Source organism: Microcebus murinus, chromosome 18, assembly GCF_040939455.1.
Source record: "Microcebus murinus isolate Inina chromosome 18, M.murinus_Inina_mat1.0, whole genome shotgun sequence".
NCBI classification, from domain to species: domain Eukaryota; kingdom Metazoa; phylum Chordata; class Mammalia; order Primates; family Cheirogaleidae; genus Microcebus; species Microcebus murinus.
Genome location: NC_134121.1, coordinates 38,201,799 through 38,222,705, shown reverse-complemented (window position 1 = coordinate 38,222,705; position 20,907 = coordinate 38,201,799). Strand labels below are relative to the sequence as shown.

General features: G+C 53.9%; 1 protein-coding gene and 1 long non-coding RNA gene across 2 annotated transcripts; one reads left to right on the top strand and one right to left on the bottom strand.

Annotated features, from left to right (window-relative positions):
• The first annotated feature begins 433 nt into the window (after positions 1-433).
• Positions 434-19,724, top strand: MYCBPAP (MYCBP associated protein). The gene is made up of 19 exons (XM_075994476.1): positions 434-616; positions 6,447-6,574; positions 7,180-7,339; positions 7,492-7,595; positions 8,779-8,962; positions 9,208-9,323; positions 9,846-9,993; positions 10,925-11,040; positions 11,131-11,243; positions 11,771-11,882; positions 12,582-12,771; positions 13,244-13,431; positions 14,581-14,727; positions 15,210-15,620; positions 15,986-16,107; positions 16,805-16,920; positions 17,398-17,543; positions 17,645-17,818; positions 19,551-19,724. Exons 1-19 carry the CDS (start codon positions 541-543, stop codon positions 19,614-19,616), a joined length of 2,817 nt encoding a protein of 938 aa, XP_075850591.1. The 5' UTR covers positions 434-540; the 3' UTR covers positions 19,617-19,724.
• Positions 12,737-13,367, bottom strand: LOC142861950 (uncharacterized). Its single transcript, XR_012913070.1, has 2 exons — positions 13,278-13,367; positions 12,737-12,942 (listed from the first exon to the last, which is right to left on the bottom strand). It is a non-coding gene; the product is annotated as an uncharacterized LOC142861950 (long non-coding RNA).
• Positions 19,725-20,907: the final 1,183 nt, after the last annotated feature.

The following is a 20,907-nucleotide window of genomic DNA, read 5'->3' as shown; positions in this document are numbered from 1 at the left end:
TCCGCAAGCCGTCGGGCGTCTTCGGTTCGACCTGAAAATGAGGACCCTTTGCAGGCTGTGCGGAGCGCGGAGGACCGGCCGGGAGGGAGGCTGCGCGGCCGCGGCCGGAGCCCGGGGAAGTCCGGCGGCACCGCGACGCGCCCCAGCCCCACGTCGCCCAGCAGTAGGACGGCTGGGACAGGCCGCACCCCGCCGACGCCGCAGCCGCTCCCGCAGCTCCCGGGGGCCCACGACGGGCTGGTGACGTCACGCGGCGCCCTGTGACGTCACGGGCCGGCCCGGGGCGTTGTCAGGGTCGGCGCGCGGGAGGAGCCGCAGGTGCGGCGGGCGCGTGCGCGGCCTGATGAAGAAGTTGGTGGCCAAGACGTCTCCAATCAGGCTGAACGGTGGGTGCGCGCCCCCGCGGGGCGCAGGTTGCCATGGACGCAGCGGCGGCCGCTGGCGGGCGCGCGCGCGCGGGGTCGCGGGGGGTGCCGCGCAGCCTAGGTGTCCCGGGGCCCGGCGGCGGCGCAGGGCCGCGCTCACGGCCCGGGCGGTACCATGAAGTCCGTAAAGAAGGAATCCCGCCTCCGAGTACCTACAAGCAGATTTCAGGAGGCCGCAGAGACCATCAAAGGTTGGCGCCGGCCGCCCCGGGAGCTCAGGAGAGCCCGGCAGGGGCAAGGGTTCTTGGGATGCGGTTCAGGACACGGGGCCTGGAGCATGGGGTGACGCCAGGATGGAGGTGAAGATCACTGGGAAATGGGGTACTGGACACAGGAACCTCAGGGATGATGGACAAGGCGGAGGCCCCCGAAGGGAAGGGGGCACAGTGCACTGCGGATGGGCACGTAGGAAGTGGGGGACTGACAGGCTTCAGGGGCCATCGGTCGGGGAGATGGCCTTGTGCAGGAAGGCACAGGAGACCTCTACCTCCAACCGAGTCTTAGGGCAGCATGCAGGAGGCGGGATCCCGGGACTGGGGGAGGTGCAGGAGAGCCAGAAAGAGTCTAGGGCTTGAAGGGCCAGGAATTGGGGTCCTTGGGAAGAGGAATTCAGGAAGGAATGCAAGAAACATGTTGAGGTGGTGAAACCAGCCACTTCGATGGAGTTCTTTGGGTGGTGGGGGTGCCACTTAAGAGTGCTGCTGGAAAAAAACAGAATAAATGCCTTACTTGGCTATTTGTTTCTGACTGCCTTTTCCTACCACATATCCCTTCCAAAAGAGTCACTAGGCATGACCGCCTCCTGGCTTCTGCGGCTACCCTCTGGCTGCAGGTGGGAGAGCCTCAGGGTGTCGGACAGCAGATTGACCCCCATGGACATGTTCTCATTTGCAACCCACACCCTTTCTGATCTGTTTTTGCTGGGCGTGTTATGTGTGGGCACTGTGTGGGGGGCTACAAGGTTATCAGTATTGACTCTGTCGCCCCAGCCCTCAAGAAACTCAGTCTAGTCAAGACCCAGAGGAGTCACCAGACAAATGGGGAAAGCTGTGACATAGGTGCCCATCAGGGTTAAGGGGTCTTAGAGCAACTGACCCAAGCCTTGGACAGTAGAGTTATGGGGGGAGGTTTTCTGAAGGTTTGGTCTGACATTTATGGCAGACCAAAAAAAGAGGGGTTTGCTTCTCCAGGTGTAGAGAGCAGCATGAGTTTATGGAACTATGAATATGGGAGCCAGCGGGGGCTGCACAGGTGGGCAGGGGCTAGACTTTGGAGGAGTCAGAAAGTTTGGGTGTGCTCCTGCAGGCCCTGGGGAGACCCAGCTTCAGAGTGGGTGAAAGCTCAGTGTTAGGAGAGGGGCAGGCCCAGAGTCTGTAGGGTCCCTTGGGAAGCTCAGAAAACTAGCAAGAGCTTAGTAACATTTCAGTATGGCTTTCTTTTGTGCTTCTTCATAGTATAACAGTCTGGTGTTGAGCCAGGTGCAATGGCACATGCCTATAGTCCCAGCTATTCAGGAGGTTGAGGTCAGAGGATCGCTGGAACCCAGGAGTTCCTGGCTGTGGTGCACCTGTGAATAGCCACTGCACTCCAACCTGGGCAACATAGCAAGGCCCCATCTCTTAAAGATATAAAAGTCCAGTGCTGTTTTCATGACATACTTTTTAATGGTTGGGAGGGGCAGAGAAAAGATATCTAGTCCTCTTTCCCAAGGGCAGTCAAGGGCTTTTCTAGCTACTGCCTCCTGCTCACTTAGTTTCTGGGAGAGCTTATCAGATTTGAACTTTCTGCTGTTAACATATCAAGGAAAGATTTTTCACTCCATATTTATTTTTAATATGGGGAAAATTTAGATTGTTAAATAGCCCCTGAGTTAACATGCACAAGAGTGAGGAGGGAAACAGTGTTCAGCATGCAAGATCCCTTGTTTCCTTAAATGTCTCAGGGAACCCTCTAATGTAGTAGGCCAGTACTAAACTCCTCCCCCCATAGGGCAGCTAATCAACACATGTAATCATGTAATCTTGTGCTATTTCTCCATAATCTCTGAATCATAAGCAAAAAGGCAAGCAAATATAGTGACTTAAACCTGTTTAGGGACCCGAGAGCCCCATGTTTCTCCCTGGTCTTGTTGCTGAGAAACCAGAAGCCTCCCAGTAATATCAGATCCCCCCCTCCTCCACCAACTAAAGCTCTGCCTGGTAAGAACAGCCCCTTCCTCAGTTCCCCCAGCTTAAGCCTGAGGTCAGGATTTCCTAAAGATTTTAATCAACACTTAAAAAAAAAAAAAGAATAACATTTAGATAAAACAAGAAGCAGAAATAGAGGATCCAGGTTTTTTCTCCCTCCATAGGTTCTCCCTCCCCTCCCCACCGCTCATGAGCTCCTTGCTTCCAGTTGCCTGGTCTGGCTCCAGGGGAGGTGTCACCTAACTGCCCTGTGCAAGGACGCTGGTCTCTTTGACCCCCCAGCTGTCGGGATCAGGGAAGAAATGTCAGCTCTGAGGCTCACTAGGAACCCACTCAGGTTGGGTTTCCAGAGCAAAGAACAAGAAAGAGCTGGACCTCTACAGGTTCAGTGGCAAGACACACCCCAACCCTGTGAAGTCCTCCTACAGGTCGTGAAATGACCCTGGGGAGCACATCCTTCTTCCCAGGCCTCCCCAGCCTGCCTGTGCCCCTCTAGTCTGTTTGGCTCACCCTCAGCGGGCGAACCTCTCTGCCCTGGACCAGAGATAAGATGGCCAAGCCGTACTCACAGAGCCTCCATGCCCTGGTTTCCCTCTCATCTCCAGCATCACCCCGCCCACCTCCCCAACAAGTGTTCTGTGTCACCGTGTCACAAACATGCCATGCTCAGCCCCGCCTCCAGCTTTGCCCGGACTGTGACCTCACCTGGAACATCTCCCTTTGCTGCTCTGCCAGTGCTAAGCCTTCCTCTGCTTCAAGGCCTGGCTTAGCCTGTGGCCGTCTCCGCAGCTGTTCCTCTGAATCTTTCTGAACCCTGCACTGTGGGATCCACATTGCTCTGTCCCTTTTTGAAGTCCAACCTAACCTATTGCCTGTGCCACTAACATAGGCACTTACATCGTTGTGATTGGTATGTTAGTATCTGTTGCATTTTTTAGTTCCTCAAGAAAAGGAACCACATCTTATCTTTTATACCATCTTCACTGTAGTTCATGGCACAGAGAAGGTGCTTGGTAAATATTCTCTAGGATGTATTCAACTTTAAGTTGTATATATCATTTTAATGACTATTTCATTAGCTAGAACATACCATTCCCTGAATGTACGCAGTAACAGGGCGTTTATTGTAATACATGCAAGGTGACTTTCTCAGAAAAACCTCAGACTAGAGTTTCACTATTTCAATCTCAACCAAACATAGAAGATTAGCTTCTCTATCACTGTAGGGATGGGAGCTTTGGCCCTCAGAAATCTTCAGCAATGTTAAAGCTTTCTATTTACACGCGATAAATATACACCCACCAATAAAAAATACATCTGGAGATATTTAATCACTTGGGAAGATGTAGACCCAGCCAAAATGATGAACAGAGAAAACAAATGTCCTAGAAAATATAAATAATAATACCAAAATATTTATAAAAGCAGACCTTCAACCCGTATCAATTTTTCGTGGGCTGCCACCAACTTTGGTGAGTTTGTGCAGAAGGGGAAGGGTAGTAGAACCGCAGGCTGCTTCTCCACGCATGGTGGCAGATCAGACCAGAACTTGGAGCCCAGCCGCTCAGCCCTCCCTGCATGTGTGTGTGCGTGTGCTCGGGAGCAGAGCCATGTGTTTAACAGACAGATACTCCTGAGCTTCTGCCGGGGAGATGGACTGTGACCAGCAGGCTGAATTTAGAGCTATGTTTAGAATGATTCTGGTGTGGTTCTTTTTGCCACCAACTATGTGGACATTTCCTAAAAAACAGTTTGATTTTGTTAACCAAAACACCTGCCTTTGATGTTGTAGTCATATTGCCTCTTAAAGATTAGGGCGTAGGCGCGGCGCGGTGGCTCACGCCTGTAATCCTAGCACTCTGGGAGGCTAAGGCGGGCGGATCGTTTGAGCTTAGGAGTTCGAGACCAGCCTAAGCAAGAGCGAGACCCCGTCTCTACCAAAAATAGAAAGAAATTACTTGGATAACTAAAAATATATAGAAAAAATTAGCCAGGCATGATGGCACATGCCTGTAGTCCCAGCTACTTGGGAGGCTGAGGCAGAAGGACTGCTTGAGCCCAGGAGTTTGAGGTTGCTGTGAGCTAGGCTGAGGCCACGGCACTCTAGCCCAGGCAACAGAGTGAGACTCTGTCTCACACACACACACACACAAAACGAAAAAAACATTAGGTCACTATGAGAAGCAGTGGATGAAGCCAAATTTTGTTTTAAACTCCCTGAAGGCAAGACTTAGGTTTCTCTTTTGATTCTTTTGTGTAGGGCTTTACATCAAATCATTGTGAACCAGAGGGAAGAAGACAGGGGATGACCAGCCAGGGGGACGAGATGTATTTGACTGTGAAGCCACGTCTGTGGAAGGAAGGCAGGGAGTGTGCCCCTTTTGGGGAGTAACCGCCTTCTGCCACATGTGTTGTCAATGCCCTGCTCTGGTTGCCCTGTGAGGGATAAAGGCCCAGATCTCTCCACTTTTCTCCAGTCTCATGAGCCAGTGTCATCATTGGTCACTTCACGACTGCGATCGACTTCTAAATAAGCTCGTCCTGGCTCTCGCACCCCCATCCATCCCTTGCCAGAGGGTGGAGACTGCTGCCCTTTAAACGCCTCGCTGAGCTCTTGGTGAAACGGCTCCTACCTCCCTCTCCGGGTGCCGCTTCCTCTCTCCCACCTCGCCACACTCCAGCTGCGTGAAAACACATGCTTTGAGTTCCAGGGAACACTCCATTCCCTCTTGCCCCTAGGCCTCGTCACGCTATTCCCTTTGGAATGCCTGTTTTCCCAGCTCCCTTTCCCTTGTCTAACTTCTCTTCCTGCTCCAGCTCTGTTTAAACATCACCTCCTTAGGAAGCCCTCCCTGACCAGCCCCAGTCTGGGCCATCCCCCACCCCCGACGCTCCCATCGCAACCCTGGCTCAGTCAGTCTGGCAGTCTTGGAAGACTGAGGCTCAGAACCTAGCACACACAGTGCCTGGCACATAGAAGCTGCTTAAATGGTCTTTATTCAATGAAATAGTGTGCAGTAAATGGCCAGCGGCGAGTGTTCCACTTCCACCCAGAGGTTCTGTATTTTAACCAGTGTCTTACAAAACCTGATGCCTTCACCCAGATCAGTGCTCCAGCACTGTAGGAGGCTGACAAAACATCCAGCCCAGTTGTCCCAAACCATTGTGCATCGGGGCCAGGGAGCTGAAAAAAATGACAGGGCCTAGGCCCTGGCTCCATGCAGTAGCCAGGAAGCTGTATTTATGAAACTCCCCAGGAGATCCTGAGGCAGACATTAGACTAATATTTGTGGTCCACTGATTTAGTCTAACTACCTCTTTTTATGGGAAGAATGAGGTCTAGAGAAGTTCAGTGATGATGTATATCCAAGGGTCTCTGGCTTATAACTAGCACAGCCTGAAATGGAACATCTTCTGATCTCTATTCTGGCTACACAGTCTCAGGCACTGCAGTGGACCAGGGGGAGCGGGTGGGGGACCCTCAAGACAGAACTCTCAGCTAGACAAGGTGGCTTGTGCCTGTAGTCCCAGCTACTTGGGAGGCTGAGGCAGGAGGATTGCTTGAGGCCAGGAGTTCATGACCAACCTGGGCAACATAGCAAGACACTGTCTTTAAAAAAAACAAAAGCGAGAGAGGGAGAGAATGCCCATTGCCCCAGCAGAGTAGAGCTGCCCAGGCCACCTTGGCAGCTTCTGCTGTCTGTCTAGGTGGCCAACTTTGCCCCCACACCATGGAGTTTAATATATACTTACATTTTTTAAAAAAATTTTTATATGTATATATACACAGAAAGAGTTCTTCAAGCACTTACAATTTTCTACTTCTTCTCTTCAGAAAAGAGGCGAGCAAAAGTCTCTGAACAGCCCACACCCCCAGTTCAGGATGAGCCTGAGCCTATTAGCAATGTCCTGCAAGGAGATGACATTCTTGCCTTAGCCATTAAGAGGGAAGACTTGAAGAAGGTAAGGATGAAGGCCGAGTTCCCTGACTGCAGAAGGCGCCCCGCCAGCCTGTGTGGGCTAATGTCCACGGTCGCTTCACCGGCTCCCTGCCCACAGGGAGTGTCTAATTCCATGGAAAAGTCCATTGAACACCAGTGTTTTTCACTTTAGCATGTCAAGTAATTTACTGTGTTGTTTGTTCTTAACATTTCTGAGATTCATCTAGAACCACAGGGGAAATGAGATGATGAGGTTTGTGGCTTCCCACAGGGGCAGGTGCCATGCCATCATCCCTATTTCACAGAGGGGAAAATGAGCTTAAGCAGCAAAGTTACATATGTGGATAAAGCTGCTACACCCAACCCCGTGCTTTACCTGGGAGAGTAAGTCACTTCTTGTCTGAACCATCTGGAGGCATAAGATGTTCTGTTTCTCCCCCTCCAGGACATCACTAAGTCATGTGCCTGTTACACAGGCGTTTCCTCGACAGAACATATAGACAGAGCTGAAGAAACAGATGTGTCACCCTTCAGGAATTCCACCAAGAACTAGGACAGAGAGGTGGGCGGTGCTCTTCCTCCTCCCCGTCTCAGGTGGAATTCTCCTCTGTTTTGTTTCTTTTTTAGCAACACATCCCTCATCTTACTGACACGGGAGATAAACCTGTCATTACCCAGAAATTTATCATCCGCAAACTCAGACCCACGGATCCCAGGAGGAAAGTCTGCCACTTAGTAGCACATCCTGCTAATCCAGATGCAGCCACAAAGCCCCTGGACTACTCTGGTACGCCCAGTCCTGGCCCTGGCCTTGCTGGTCTCTGAATTCATGGGTCAGCCTTAGAGAAAGCCGGCTCTCCATCAAAAAGGCACCCACTTGAATAATTTACATAAGCTACCTACATCCTATCTTTCTCCTTCCTTCTTTTTCCCCACCAGGTCCAGGCGACAGCTTTGAAGGCAGTGACCAAATCCTGCCCCACCACATTTTGGGGAATCTCCATGACTTTAAGAGAATTGCAGTTGCTCGTGGGAACACCCAGGTTTGTTTGCACAGAGCTGCCTGGATGAGTGAAGTCCCTGAAGTCATTTCAGTCTCCCACCTGGCAGAGTCAAGCAGGGCTGGGATTAAAGAGACAGTCCGGTCTCTGGGCCTCTAGTCTGCGATAAGCAACCCTCCTCTGAAATAGTTAGACACTGCAGTTGCAAATCACAGAAGTCAACGTAAGCTGGCTTCAGCCAAAGTCGGGGATTTACTATAAGGATATAGAGGTTGCTCATGGAACCCAAAGGCAAGTGTCGCTGGGTCTGGGTAGATTGCACCTGGAAAGGGGTCAGGACTCAGGCCCCACTCCTCATTTCCCTCTGCTGCTCTGTGCACTGGCTTCATTTCCCCTTCTCTGGGACTGGGCTGAGCACCCCACTCCACGTGGTGGAAGAAGGTGGCTTCCCACTGCTCCCTGGGCTACATGAAGAGTCTGTCTTTCCAAGCTCCCATCAGGCAGTGCTTCTGTCTCTTCCATCCCTCAGTTCCCCTGTTCTAGGCAAACTGTCTGAGGAGTCAGGTGCTGATGCCTGGGGTCATGTACAAATGGCTCAGTCAGGTTGGGCACAATGGCTCACACCTATAATCCCAGCACTTTGGGAGGCTGAGGCGGGAGGATTGCTTGAGGCTGGGAGTTCAAGACCAGCTTTGGAAGCATAGCAAGCCCCTGTCTCTACAAAAACAATTTAAAAATTAGCTGGGTGTGGTGTCAGGTGCCTGTAGTTCTAGCTACTCCAGATGCTGAGGCAGGAGGATCGCTTGATCGCAGGAGTTTGAGGCTGCAGTGAGCTATGACGGCACCTCTGCACCCTACCCTGGGCAACAGAGCGAGACCCAGTCTCCAAAAAAAAAGGCTGAGTCACTCTGGGTGAAAGTGGGTGAAGGTGCTGATTAACACCAGTTGTGATGTTAGTGTGTGTTGAGAAGGACAGACACACTGAAAGATGTTGACCATGATCTTAGAACAAAAGTTTTCTCTCTGGGGAGAGCAGACTGACAGCAGTTTTCACGGCCCCCTGGTTCTGTGATTTGCTTTCTGTCACTGGCCACCCTGAGATCCTGAAGGGGAGGGATTCTCGGTGGAATGGGACAGCGGCAGGGCTTTAGGGCTCTGAAATCTCCGCCCGGCCCCGCTCGGGGCCTCCTCACCGGCCCGCACATGCCTGTGTTGGACTTTGCAGCTGGCCGAGCTGATACCCACCTCGCCCTGTCTGCTGACCCTCATCTCAGCTAGAGAAGAGCAGAGGCCCAAAGCCCCAGAGGAAGAGAAGAGACCTCCCTGGGCTCCGCCTCTTCAGCACAACTTTCTGAAGAACTGGCAGCGGAACATGGCTCTGCGGAAGAAGCAGCAAAAAGCCCTCAGCAGTGAGCAGTGGGGCTGGGCTCCCGCCTGGGGCCTCCATCTGGCGACAGGGCTCTGCCTCCCACCTGCCCAGAGCCTGGCCTGGGACTGACCACGTTTGTGCCATCCGCTCCCCAGGGCTTCTTGCTCTTAAGCCACAGTGGGTCCTAAAATCAGCCCCGAGAGCGGGGCTGCCCAGTGCAGGGTGCCGGAGGCCGTTTGTGGTGATCTGGCGGAGTGGCGGCATCCTCGCGTCGTCTCTCTCTAGAGCACCTGAAGAAGCCGGTCGGCGAGCTGCTGATGCACAGCGGGGAGACCTACCGGCACATCCAGGAGGAGCGCCAGCTTCTTGACCGCACACTGCCAGCACAGCGGGACAGGAAAGTGAGGACAGCTGTCCCTGAGTGCCCTGTGACTCGGGGGGTCTTGACACCGAGACGGCTTGTCTCCGGTTGCACGGTTGGGGAGAGAAAATCTGTCCATTGCAAAGCCTTGTTAAAGCCTTGAGGCCTTTACTAAATTATGTTATCAGTCCTGTTATTGGGAGCTCAGGGACTGGTTAGTTAAGTAATTCGGCCTGTGGTGGCTGCTGGTGGTCAGTTTGAGAAGAAGGATATCACAGGTGCTGAGTTTTTAGAAAAGTCTTGGCATTGTCCCCTACGTAGCTCAGACTCCGCTTTTGGACTAGCCAAAGTGCCATGTTCTGTTCTGGTATGTCAGCAGGACCTGCACCAACCACCCCACCTTCCTGGGGGCAGGTAAAGGCTACGAGAAAACAGAAAAGTGGGTGCAGCAATGAATTCCCCAGAAGGAGCATCGGGAATCTGTATTGCTCTTGTCTTCCCATGTCCCCTGGTATCTAGCCGAGGTATCCAGGTATCTGACTCACCTGTCCTTCCTTGCCAGGTCCCGGAGACCAGTGGCTTCTGGAGTCAACTGGAATACTTGGGAGATGAGATGACAGGTCTGGTCATGACCAAGACAAAAACTGAGCGTGGCCTTTTGGAGCCAATCATTCACATCAGGAAGCCTCGCTCCATCAAGGAGGAGACAGGTGAGGCACAGGGCTGCAAACCAGCTGGCATCTCGAGCCTGGCCTAGGGGGTGGGGCAGTGTGGTGGTGACCAGCAGGACTCTGCTGTGAGACAGAGCTGGGACCAAATCCTGGTCCAGTGTGGCATCAGGCAAATCCCAGAACCTTCCTGAGGGCTAGTTCCCTCTTCAGTAAAATGGTTCTAGAAATGGTAAGAACGTTGGATCACGGGCACCAGAGCTGTGCTGTCCAGTGTGGCAGCCTTTGGCCACATGCTGCTCCCAAGCACCCGGGATGTGGCTGGTCTTCGTGGAGATGTGCTGTCGGTGTCAGCTACACACTGAATTTCAAAGATCAGTATGAAAAATATATGTTGTATTAATAATTTTATATTGATTACATGTAGAAATGATGTTTCTGATATATTGAGTTAAATAAACTATATTACTAAAATGAATCCCACCTATTTCTTCTTACCTTTTTCAACGTGGCTTGTATTGTGGCTTGCAGTATATTTCTACCGGGCAGCACTGCTTTAGAGCCTGCCAGACTGCCTGGGTTGGGGTCCCAGCTGTGTTGGGTTTGTGAACCCCTGTGGCCCTTTTTTTCCCCATCTGTAAAATACTCATGGGGTCTTGAGAAAGTTAAATGAGACATACAAGGTATTAAGAGGTTCTGGCCCATTGGTAAGCACTCAGTAAAAAGTAGCTGCTTTTATTTTTATTACAATCCAAAGATTTGGCTGCTTGGAAGCTGATTTGGCAGGAGTCCATGTGGGGCTGCAGAGGAGGTATGGGGCAGGAGAACTGCAGTCTAGCTGCCACGGAGAAGCTACATGTTTCATTATCCTTAGCAAAGGTGCTGGGATGGGTGCTCTCAGAGCCCTTGAGAAGTAGGTGGGGAAGGAGACATGGCAGCAGCCTGTGCTGAGGGTCCCTGGACCCCACTCTAGGATTACCAGCCCAGAGGGATGCCTGGTACCGCCACACCTGGGACCGGAGTCTGTTTCTGATCTACCGACGCAAGGAGCTGCAGAGCATCCTGGCAGAGCTGGACTTTAGCCAGCAGGTTGGTGATGCCTCCGCACCCCAGTCTGAAGCCCCTCATGGTGGTACCTGTCTTCAGTCAGCTCACTTTCCCTTTCTCGGTCTCTCTGAGGACATTGATGGCCTGGAGGTGGTGGGCAGAGGGCAGCCCTTCTCGGCGGTTACGGTGGAAGACTATACAGTGTTTGCAAGGGCCCAGGAAAGCTCCTCTGAAGACACGTGCTTGTGAGTGGAGCCTGCACCCTAGGGAGAGAGCTTGAAGAGTCCTCCAGCACCCACTGTGTTAAAGGGCAAGCTTCCCTCCCTGACATCAAGGTGCCTCCACCCCAGCTTGTCTCTAGTGGCTGCCACCCCCTCCTCTAGCCATTCCAGCACCCACGCTGGCTTTTCTACTGCCACCTGTTCCTTCCCAACAACCGACTCCTAATGGGGATTTCCGAGATGTTCCTTTGCTGGTTGGATGGGGCCCTGCAGCCGTTCCCGCTGCCGTGCACAGGGAATGGCGCTGGCTTGGAGAGCCTGTGTATTCCTGTGCACTCTGAGCCACCCTGGCAGAGGGCTTAAAAGAGTCTGTTGTGTGACTGAGAGCCTCCCACCTAGAGGAGTGGATCAGGAGGAAGCTGAGCCAGAGTGCAGCAGATTAGAGTTCATGGCAGGGCAGAGCTGGCCATGTTTCTAGACTTCTAGGCAACCATTTTCATGCCACGACCGTGACAGCCTCAGGGAAAACAAGTCACTGGTTTATCTTACAGAGAATTATTGACCACTTACCCTGATGTGTCCTCCATGCCTATTCTTGGCCCTTCTCTGCTGTTCTGTGGGAAGCCAGCTTGCTGGATCAGAGGCAGTAACCCACACGACAAGGTAAAGCCGCCCCTACCCTCACTCGCCTGCTGGGAGGGCCTCCCTCGCGGTGCAGCCCGCAGGTGACTATGGCAGTCACAGGAGCCTGCACGGTCTCCTGTTTGCATTTTCACCTGGTCATGCTTTCAGCATGTCTGAAAATGGTAACAGTGACACTAACTTTTGGACTAGCCAAAGTGCCATGTTCTGTTCTGGTATGTCAGAGCAGGACCTGCACCAACCACCCCACCTTCCTGGGGGCAGGTAAAGGCTACGAGAAAACAGAAAAGTGGGTGCAGCAATGAATTCCCCAGAAGGAGCATCGGGAATCTGTATTGTAAGCAAGAAAAAAATCACAAGGCGGAAAAGAGAGTGTCACAAGCCACCCAGTTTGTAGCTAGTCCCCAAGCATGTGAATAAGCAAACCCTCTCAAACAGGTATGGCTCTAAGAAGTTCTGAAATATTCTTCAGATGCTAAGGAGCAGAAACGTTCGTGGGGTATAAGTTATGTCTTCTCTTCTCCTCTTACTATCAATGGCAACCTCAGAGGCAGCCCCTGTTGGAGTATGACGGCACTCTGCTTGGGAGTGGCCGAGCCCTGGAGGCCTGGGACTCAGCACTTTCCGTGCTAAACCCAGAAAAGTCCTGGGCAAACCGGGATGAGTTGGTCACCCTAGGCCAGGGCCTTCAGCAGACATTTCTCATCCCTCCTCCCCCAGAAGCAAGTCGGAATTGCTGCTTGCTTGACCTTCGAAACCATAGAAGGGGAGAAAACGTCTTCAAAACTGACCGTGGCGAATAATGGCACAGTGGCCATCTGGTACGACTGGCGACGGCAGCATCAGCCAGACGCTTTCGAGGACCTGAAGCGAAGCAAGATGCAGCGGTTTTACTTTAACAATCGAGAAGGTACTTAGGAGAAGCCGCCCTATTCAGCAGCTCCTGCCTGGGGCTGGTTTTGTGCTCAGGTCTGTGAGATGCTAAATCGAGTTAGGGCTCAGCTCTTGCAAGTTTGATCCCCTCTTCCCTGCCTCGTCCCTCCCGTTTCTTCTGGGAAGTACGGGATCTGACTATTCGTGCCTGTTGAGAGAATGACGGAACTCCTCAGAACGCAGGGAGGCGTGCCCCCAGGGAGCAGAAACATTCTAGGGGCTCAGCTGCCTATGTGCACAGGCCTGGGGCTGGGATGCCCACCTGTCCCTGTGTGCCTGGGATGTTCCCAGTTTTTGCACTCGAAGTCCCACACTCCTGGGAACCTCTCAGTCCTGGACAAACTGGGATGCTTGGTCACCTGCCCTGGGGCTCCATTAGCTTTATACCCGCAGGCTCCGGGCTCAGCTAGCTCCTACTTGTCAAAACCCTCTGTCTCTGTCTCTCTCAGGTGTGATTCTGCCTGGAGAAACTAAACACTTTACCTTCTTCTTCAAGTCTTTGTATGCGGGGATCTTCAGGGAATCGTGGGAGTTTGGAACCCATCCCACCCTGTTAGGAGGTGCAGTCCTGCAGGTCAATCTCCATGCAGTGTCCCTGGCCCAGGACATTTTTAGGGAGGAGAGAAAGTCACTGGAGGTAAGGGACCCAGTTCCATGGCCCCTGTGGACACCAGGTAGGTTACCTTGGTATTCTTCCTGGCTGTGCCTGCAGGGATCTCATTTCTCCCAGCCTAAGGAATGAATTGAATTTTTGCAAATAGGTAACTACTCTTGCTCAACAAACACTTCCCAGGGCTTTGTGATGTAAAAGATGGGTGGGCAGGCTAGCTGGAGGGGCAGCTTGCGGCCCCCACTGAGTTAGAAAGAATTAGGACTGGACCTTAAGACGCCACCTGTGTGAGGACTTACTCTTGTGGCCTTTTGCACCAGACCTGCATTTTGTTCACTTACTGTCTGGCACTACACAGTGGGGTTGCATTTAACTGATGAGACTGCAAAACCAGAGAAAACAATTTAAATAGCAGGGGTGAGTCTGCCCCCATTCCCGCTCAGTGAGCCTTCACCCTGAGTGAGGGCGAGTGGGGAGCTGGGAGTCCGCTGCCCTATCAGCTTCTCTGTGGCCATCGTGTGCCCGGCTTCATGGGGTCATCCAGCTCCCAGGGGACCCCGTTCTGTGGAAAGTTGCGCTTTTCTATTCACTGCGGCTCCCAAACACAACCAGCTACTTCAGCTGAGCTCAACCAGCGGTGATCAAGGGTAACATTGACAAATGTCACATTTGCTTTACTCACTGACTGTGGGACCGATGTCTCCCACGAGGTGCCCCTCCCCTGGGTTTCTGTGACACTGACCGTGTGGCCAGGCCAGATGAGAGTTAGCCACCAGTCTCAGGAATGCCCAGCCTGTGCACCCTGACCCTTCTTCCTAACGTGGAGGACATGCCGACTGTGTGACCGCCAGCTCCCACGCAGGGGCAGCTCTCCCCCGGGACTGGCCTCCTCTGGGTCCTTTTCCTCCTCTTTTAGGGAACAAAGAGGTTTGGAGAGACCCAGAGGTTTTTGAGTCTTGGGAAAAGTGTGTGCACTCACCTGTGTGTGTGTGTGTGTGTGAGAGAGAGAGAGAGAGAGAGAGACAGACAGACAGACAGACAGACAGACAGACAGACAGACCATGGCAGGAACCAAGACCCTAGGAAGGCACAAAGTCCCCAGGGCTCTGGCTCCCCTCGGCGAGGTGTGGGTTTTGAGAGCCTGGCTGCCAGCCTGTGCCACCTTCCCTTTCCCAGACCAAACTGGCTGCCTACGAGGCGGTCACCATCGTGCAGAACGTACTGCAGGAGCTGCTGATGGGGGTCTTGACCCCAGATCGCGTGGCGTCACCTGCGGATGCCTATCTCACTGAAGAGGACTTGTTCCACCTTAAGAATCCTCGGGTACAGGCCCAGCGCCAGCCCCTGCCCCCTTGTGTGTGCCCTGGGTGACAGTAATAGCAAATGCTCTGTGCGCCAGGACCTCTTCTGAGCATCTTCCAAGAGTAACTCACCCCCCCCCTCACAGCAGTCCCGTGATATGGGTGCCACTTATATCCTCATTTTACACTGAGGAAACTGAGGCCCAGAGAGGTTAAGTAATTTGCCCAAGATAGCTAATAAGTGGTTCCCTGGTGAGAACAGAGCTTCGTAAACTCCTTCATTCAATCCCAATCTCACTTGGAAGCCCAAATGCAAAGAAAGCCTTACCTTGGAGATGCTTGGGTTGACGGGGAAGTAGGGAGCCCCTCTGGCCACAGCCACTTCTGCTGGCTTCCTCGCTGCCTCCCCGCCCGTGCTCTGGTGGGGACAGGGGGAGCCAGAGCCAGCTGGGGGCCCCGCACCCTAGCTTCCCCCTCACGAGTCTCCCCTCGCCTCTGCCGCAGCTGCACTACCAGCACCAAGTGGTGCAAAACCTGCACAGACTGTGGCGCCAGTACATGGTCATGCCCACCACGGCCTTGGAGGCCAAGCTGAGCGGGATAGAGCACCCCGGCCTCACGGTCCAGTCGGCCCCGGCAGAGAAGACCTTGCTGGGCACTGAACTCTCACCGCGCCCTAGGAGTGTGGTCTCAGAACCTCAAGTGCCCCGGCAGGAGAATGAGGCCCTCAGGGACTTCAGAGATGCCTTGGGGTCCCAGAAGACTGGCGCGGAGACCAAGAGTCCCCAGAAAAAGGATGTCGCACTAGAGATCGTGGCGGAGCAGAGCTCAGATGTGCCGGGCATCAACACCCCTTGGGAGCCAGATGACCTTCCCACACCCGAGTGGAACCTCTGTTTGGATGACTTCAGAAAGGTGCTTCTGAGACCCTGGAAGGGGTTGGTGGGGACAGGCCCTGGCACAGCTGGCTGCCAGTGCTCCTGCTGGTGAGCCATCGAGATTGCTCTCTTGGGTCATCACTTTTTGTCTGGACCACTACTGGGCAGGAGGGGCTCCCTCTCTGACCCCGGCAACCCTTGGAAAAGGGGCCCCTGGATACAGTTTCTGAGGGAGGCCCCAGGCTCCCACAGATGGCACCCCAGATTAGGCTCCATGGCTGTGTCCCCTCCTGGCTCCTGGTCCTCTGCCACCTGCCCGACATCACCATGTCTGTAACTAGTGGGTGCAGGGGCTCTTGGTGTCCGTGGACAACAGTTGCCCATGGTCCTTGTCTCTGCCAGGCAGTGAAGGTGCTTCCTAAGGAGACCCAGAGGGAGAATGCGCTAATCACACTCAACAGAGCAGCCCTGGAGCTGTGCCAGGAGCAGAAGCCGTTGCAGTCCGACCTCCTGCACCAGACGTGGTAGGGGCCCCGCCGGGAGAGCTGCTCCACCTCCTTCCCTTGTGGCATCTGGCCAGGGGTCCTGGGCAGGACTCCAGGGGTCTGGAGCTCGGGTTGCTAAAAGATGCTGCAAGCGTTCCATGCCCTGGAACCCTGCAGTGCCTCCTGCTCTCCGGGGAGCGGTCATCGCAGGGCAAACCCCTCGTCTCTGTTTCTTCCTCTTCTTTCCTGTTCCTTCTCAAGGAGCAGAGGAATGAAAAAAGTTGAAACCAGGGGCCAGTGAGAAAGGCAGATTGCTTTAAAAGCTTTACTTCCCTGCTGTCCGCTTTCCCATTGCCTGTTTAGAACTTGCTGGGATAGGCTTGGGGGGGGGGCTTTTTGCAAGGCCCTCTGGACACAGCCCCAGGAGCCTCCTGCTGAAATCTTGTGCAAGGTTCAACCCCTCCAGTGGGGCTGGACCCAAGTCCAGGCTTCAAGTTGGAGTGTAGACTCTAAAGTTAGGACTGAGTTCATCAGGCCTCCTAACCCTAGTCCTGGGCTATTTTTCTTGGCTACCACCCAGGAGAAGCTAGAACCCCATCCAAGCACTTGCAGGGCAGGTACAGATTTCCATGGTAGTTTCTGATACCAGGGTCTTTGAAGGGAGGGACCCAAGCCTCCGCAGATTCAATGACAAATGAGGAGTGATGGCTTTTCTCCAATACGTCTTACCCTCTAGTTTGCAGCTGTGGCGTGATGTGATTGACAGCCTGGTGAGCCACTCCCTGTGGCTGAGGGCTCTGCTGGGCCTTCCTGAGAAGGAGACCGTCTATTTGGATGTGCCACATGAGCAAGGTCAGACATGGTGCAGCCACACCTCTGCGTGGGCTTCCCTGTCCCTCTGCCCAAATGGTGGTGCCTCCTCCAGTCGTTCCCCTCTGGTGGGGGCCCTGCTGCCAGCATTTGGACCCAGAAGCTGCCTCGGTGACCACCTTAGTTCAGTAGTCCCGGAGGAGTTCAATGACTTGTCTGTGGGCATACGTGGGGAGCAGTGGAGCTGGGAAGAGAACCCAGGTCTCCCCATCCCACCCCCACCCCAGCCCCAGTCCTGTCCCACAGGGTCATGTGTCTGAATGACAGGCTCAGGAAAGGGACATCCTGCTCAGGGCCCTCCTCTGCTCCCAGGCTGTAGTTCTCAAAGCTTCGAGGGCACCGACGGGGCCCAGGCCGGTCCCCTTTGCTCTCCTATCTCATCTCCAGCCTCGTCACATGCCCATGGCGTCACCTAGGACACAGGAGCCTGCCACGTTGTCCTCAACTCCCCTCTCTTAGATCAAAAATTGCCTCCCATCATGGAAGCGAAGATGCCTACTGGGAGGGCCGGGAAGGAGGAGCGGAAAGGGGCAGCCCAGGAAAAGAAGCAACTGGGAATCAGAGACAAAGAGGACAAGAAAGGAGCCAAGTTGCCCGGGAAAGAGGCAAGCTGGGCCCTGGGTGGGGCTGGGGAGGGCACGAGGAGGCTGCCTGGACCCATCCCGGGAGCTACTGAGGGCTGTCCATGTGCTCCCGCCTCCTCCAGCAGGAACGACTGAACAGCAGGAAGCAAAAGGCAAAGGATGACAAGAAAGTAATGAAACCTGCAAGCCAGGAAGGGTTTTTCTCGGAGGATCCTGTGCCGGACAGCGTCACCCCTTCCCAGGAGCCCATCGATCCCCTGGTCATGGACAAGTACACCCAGAGGCTGCACATTGAGGTGAAGGGGAGCGCCCGCCCGCCCCATTCATTCCCTTTATTGCACAAAGAAGGGCCCGCTCCACCCAACACGGAAGCAGAGCCGCCCCGGGAAGGGCACTTTAGAGTGCAAGACGGACCCCGTGAATAAGGAGCATGCCTGGGTGTGTTAGGTGGCAGCCACCGTGGGAAAGAGAAGATAGACCAGGACAGGGGTGCAGTGGGGTGGGCCCTGGTGAGAAGGTGACATCCTGCAGAAACTTGGAGGGAGGTGAAGAACGCCCAGGTGGAGGGGACGGGGCCACAGGGAGGGCACAGATCACAGGAGGGGGATCCTTTGCAGACCCTTGTGAGCACTTGGGATTTTCCTCAGAGCATAATGAGAAGTTGTGCAGGGTTTTGAATAAAAAAGTGATATGGTCTGACTTAGGCTTTAGAAGAGATGGCTCTAGCTGTCGTTTAGAGAACAGACCCCAGGAGAACAGAAAGGAAGGAAGCCCTCTCTTCCGGCTGCTTCCGCTTCCTCCCTGTGTTAGGTGCATCCTGGTGGCCACATTCCTTGGGAGAACACGGCATAGGGTGCATTTCCATCAATTGTAAGGGTTTTTTGTTTATTTTATTTTTTTTTTGAGACAGAGTCTCGCTTTGTTGCCCGGGCTAGAGTGAGTGCCATGGCGTCAGCCTAGCTCACAGCAACCTCAAACTCCTGGGCTCAAGCGATCCTCCTGCCTCAGCCTCCTGAGTAGCTGGGACTACAGGCACGCGCCACCATGCCCGGCTAATTTTTTTCTATATATATTAGTTGGCCAATTAATTTCTTTCTATTTATAGTAGAGACGGGGTCTCACTCTTGCTCAGGCTGGTTTCGAACTCCTGAGCTCAAATGATCCGCCCGCCTCGGCCTCCCAGAGTGCTAGGATTACAGGCGTGAGCCACCGCGCCTGCCCGGCCAACTTGTAAGGGTTTTGAAACACTGGAGAGCCTGCATCCTGAGCTGTTCTTAAGCAGCAGGTTCTTAGAGATTCATGTAAAAGTGTTGTTGTGTTTGTTTTTCGCCACTGTTGTTGTGTTGTTGTTTGTGTTGGAGGAGAGGTCTACAAAACCACGTTGGGTATGTTAGCAGCGTGTCTAATGGCAACGCTCTGTCTTCCTCTGGTGTGGGCAGCTGGGGGGCTGGGATTGCGTCACTCCTGGTCATGCTCCGGATCCCATTTGTTCAGAAGTTCCATTTGCTGCTGCTGACATCACTGAGATTTCTGATGGTCAGTGGGGTCTAGAAAGTAATTAATGTGCTCTGAGGACCCCTGGGGGTAGCCTCTTTTGTGGCTCTTTGAAATTAAGAATCAGCTTGCCCAGGCTCCTGTGGGCTAGCCCCCTGGGGGACTCAGTGTTGGAGGCCCTTCAGTGTGTGAAGCTGTGGGCTTACAGGAAGGAGAGCGGGGAGCAGAATTGGGGCAGAGCCCAGGCCCACCCAGGGGACTAGATGGGCACTGCTCCCTGGGTTCCCTGGGCTCCCTGGAGCTGCCCCTTTATCCTCTCTAGGCTCCAGTGCCTGTATATGTCACAGGCGCCAGTGCAGGATGACCTCCCCAGACTGGTTTAAAAATAAAGCTGTTTGCAAAAGCTAAAGTTCTATAGAAAGTCTCACAACTTTGTTTTTTCCCCCTCTCTGGCTGTTCTCTTCTGATGCAGTTGATGTGTAGGTGCTTGCCCAGAGCAAACCTTGGCTTGTGATGCCCGTCCCTTTCTTCCAGGTCTACGGGTTGCTGAACACCCTCGTGACCGAGCTGGTGGTGCTGGCTGATGAGCTCAGCCCGTAAAGGATACTGAGGAGACTCTTCATCTTTGCAGCTGACTCTCAGGCCCAAGCAACCTTCTGGGAAACCAGATAACAAACAAATCAATAAAGAACCTTGAGATTTCTACCACTTCCGCCATGATTCTGTGTCTTGGATGTTGGATCTTGGTGAGGTCAGCTCGTAGCCCAGGCCCTCCCTGTCGCACCTTCTCTCCCCTGTCCCACCTGTCCTCAGCAGGAGGAGAGGCAGACATGACACGTGGGGTGACCAGCAGAAGAGCAAGTTGGTGGCAGGATGAGGAATGAGTCGGGTGACAGGCAGCGTGCATCACCCCTTGTGGTCCCCGCCTCTGGCGTCCCTGGCCCACACTTTTAGGGTTATGCTTCCTGGAGCCAGGTCTTCTCAAAGTGCATGACCAAGTATGACAAAGTGGTAGAAGGAGAACTAGACGCCATGAACCCTGGCTCCCTGAGGGCCTCCCACTTCAACTGGGTCCCAGGGCCCCATCCCAGTCCCTTAAGACCACCCTCACCATGCCTCCTAAACTCTGGAGGCCACGCCCCTTTGTTACTTTGGGTTCTAATCTGTCTTCTCCCCTCCTCAAGTCAAATCATCTGGCCTTGAGCCATTTTTATGCCTTAAAAAACAGCCTCTAGGCTTCATGCTACTGCCTTGCTCTGGGGAACGTGCAGCCGGCAAGGGATGGCTCTCTTACAAAGAGAGGTGCTGTCACTCACTCAGTACCTTAGTTCTCTTTGGCCAGTCATAACCATTTTGGGTCAGACTTCCCATGCGGGGAGCAGCCCAGGATCCCAGAGTTTGAAGAACATCTTTGCTAATGGTGGGCGGTGTGGGCTTACTGTCTTTAAGTGTGAAGAAAAGGTGTGGGTGGGAGGCTGGGGGGGGGCGGCCCCAGGCTCAAAGCCTCATGGCTGTGTCTGATAATGACCTCCTGCGGCTCAGGCATCTTCCAGTTGAGACACAGGAGGAGGCTGGGCCTGGAGTGCTGAGGTCAGCTGGGAGCCCACAGGGTGCAGCAGCTCCACCAAAGCCAGCCTCAGGGAATGGCCCTAGCCTCTGCTTTAATGTCCTCCTGGCCCAGAGGAGGGAGGGGAGGGGTGTGGCGGGGGTGTTGGAGCTCCCCCTCCCGTGGAAGAGGCAGGCAGGGAAAGGGTTAACTCGCTGCAGGGGGGTCCGCCTGGCTCCAGATCTGCACCTGCTTAGTGCAGGAAGGTTGGCCTCCCACCTCTGCAGGCCACCTGCCTGGCCAGCAGGAAGGGGTTAACCCGCTCTGCGCTTCCTCCTGTGTCCT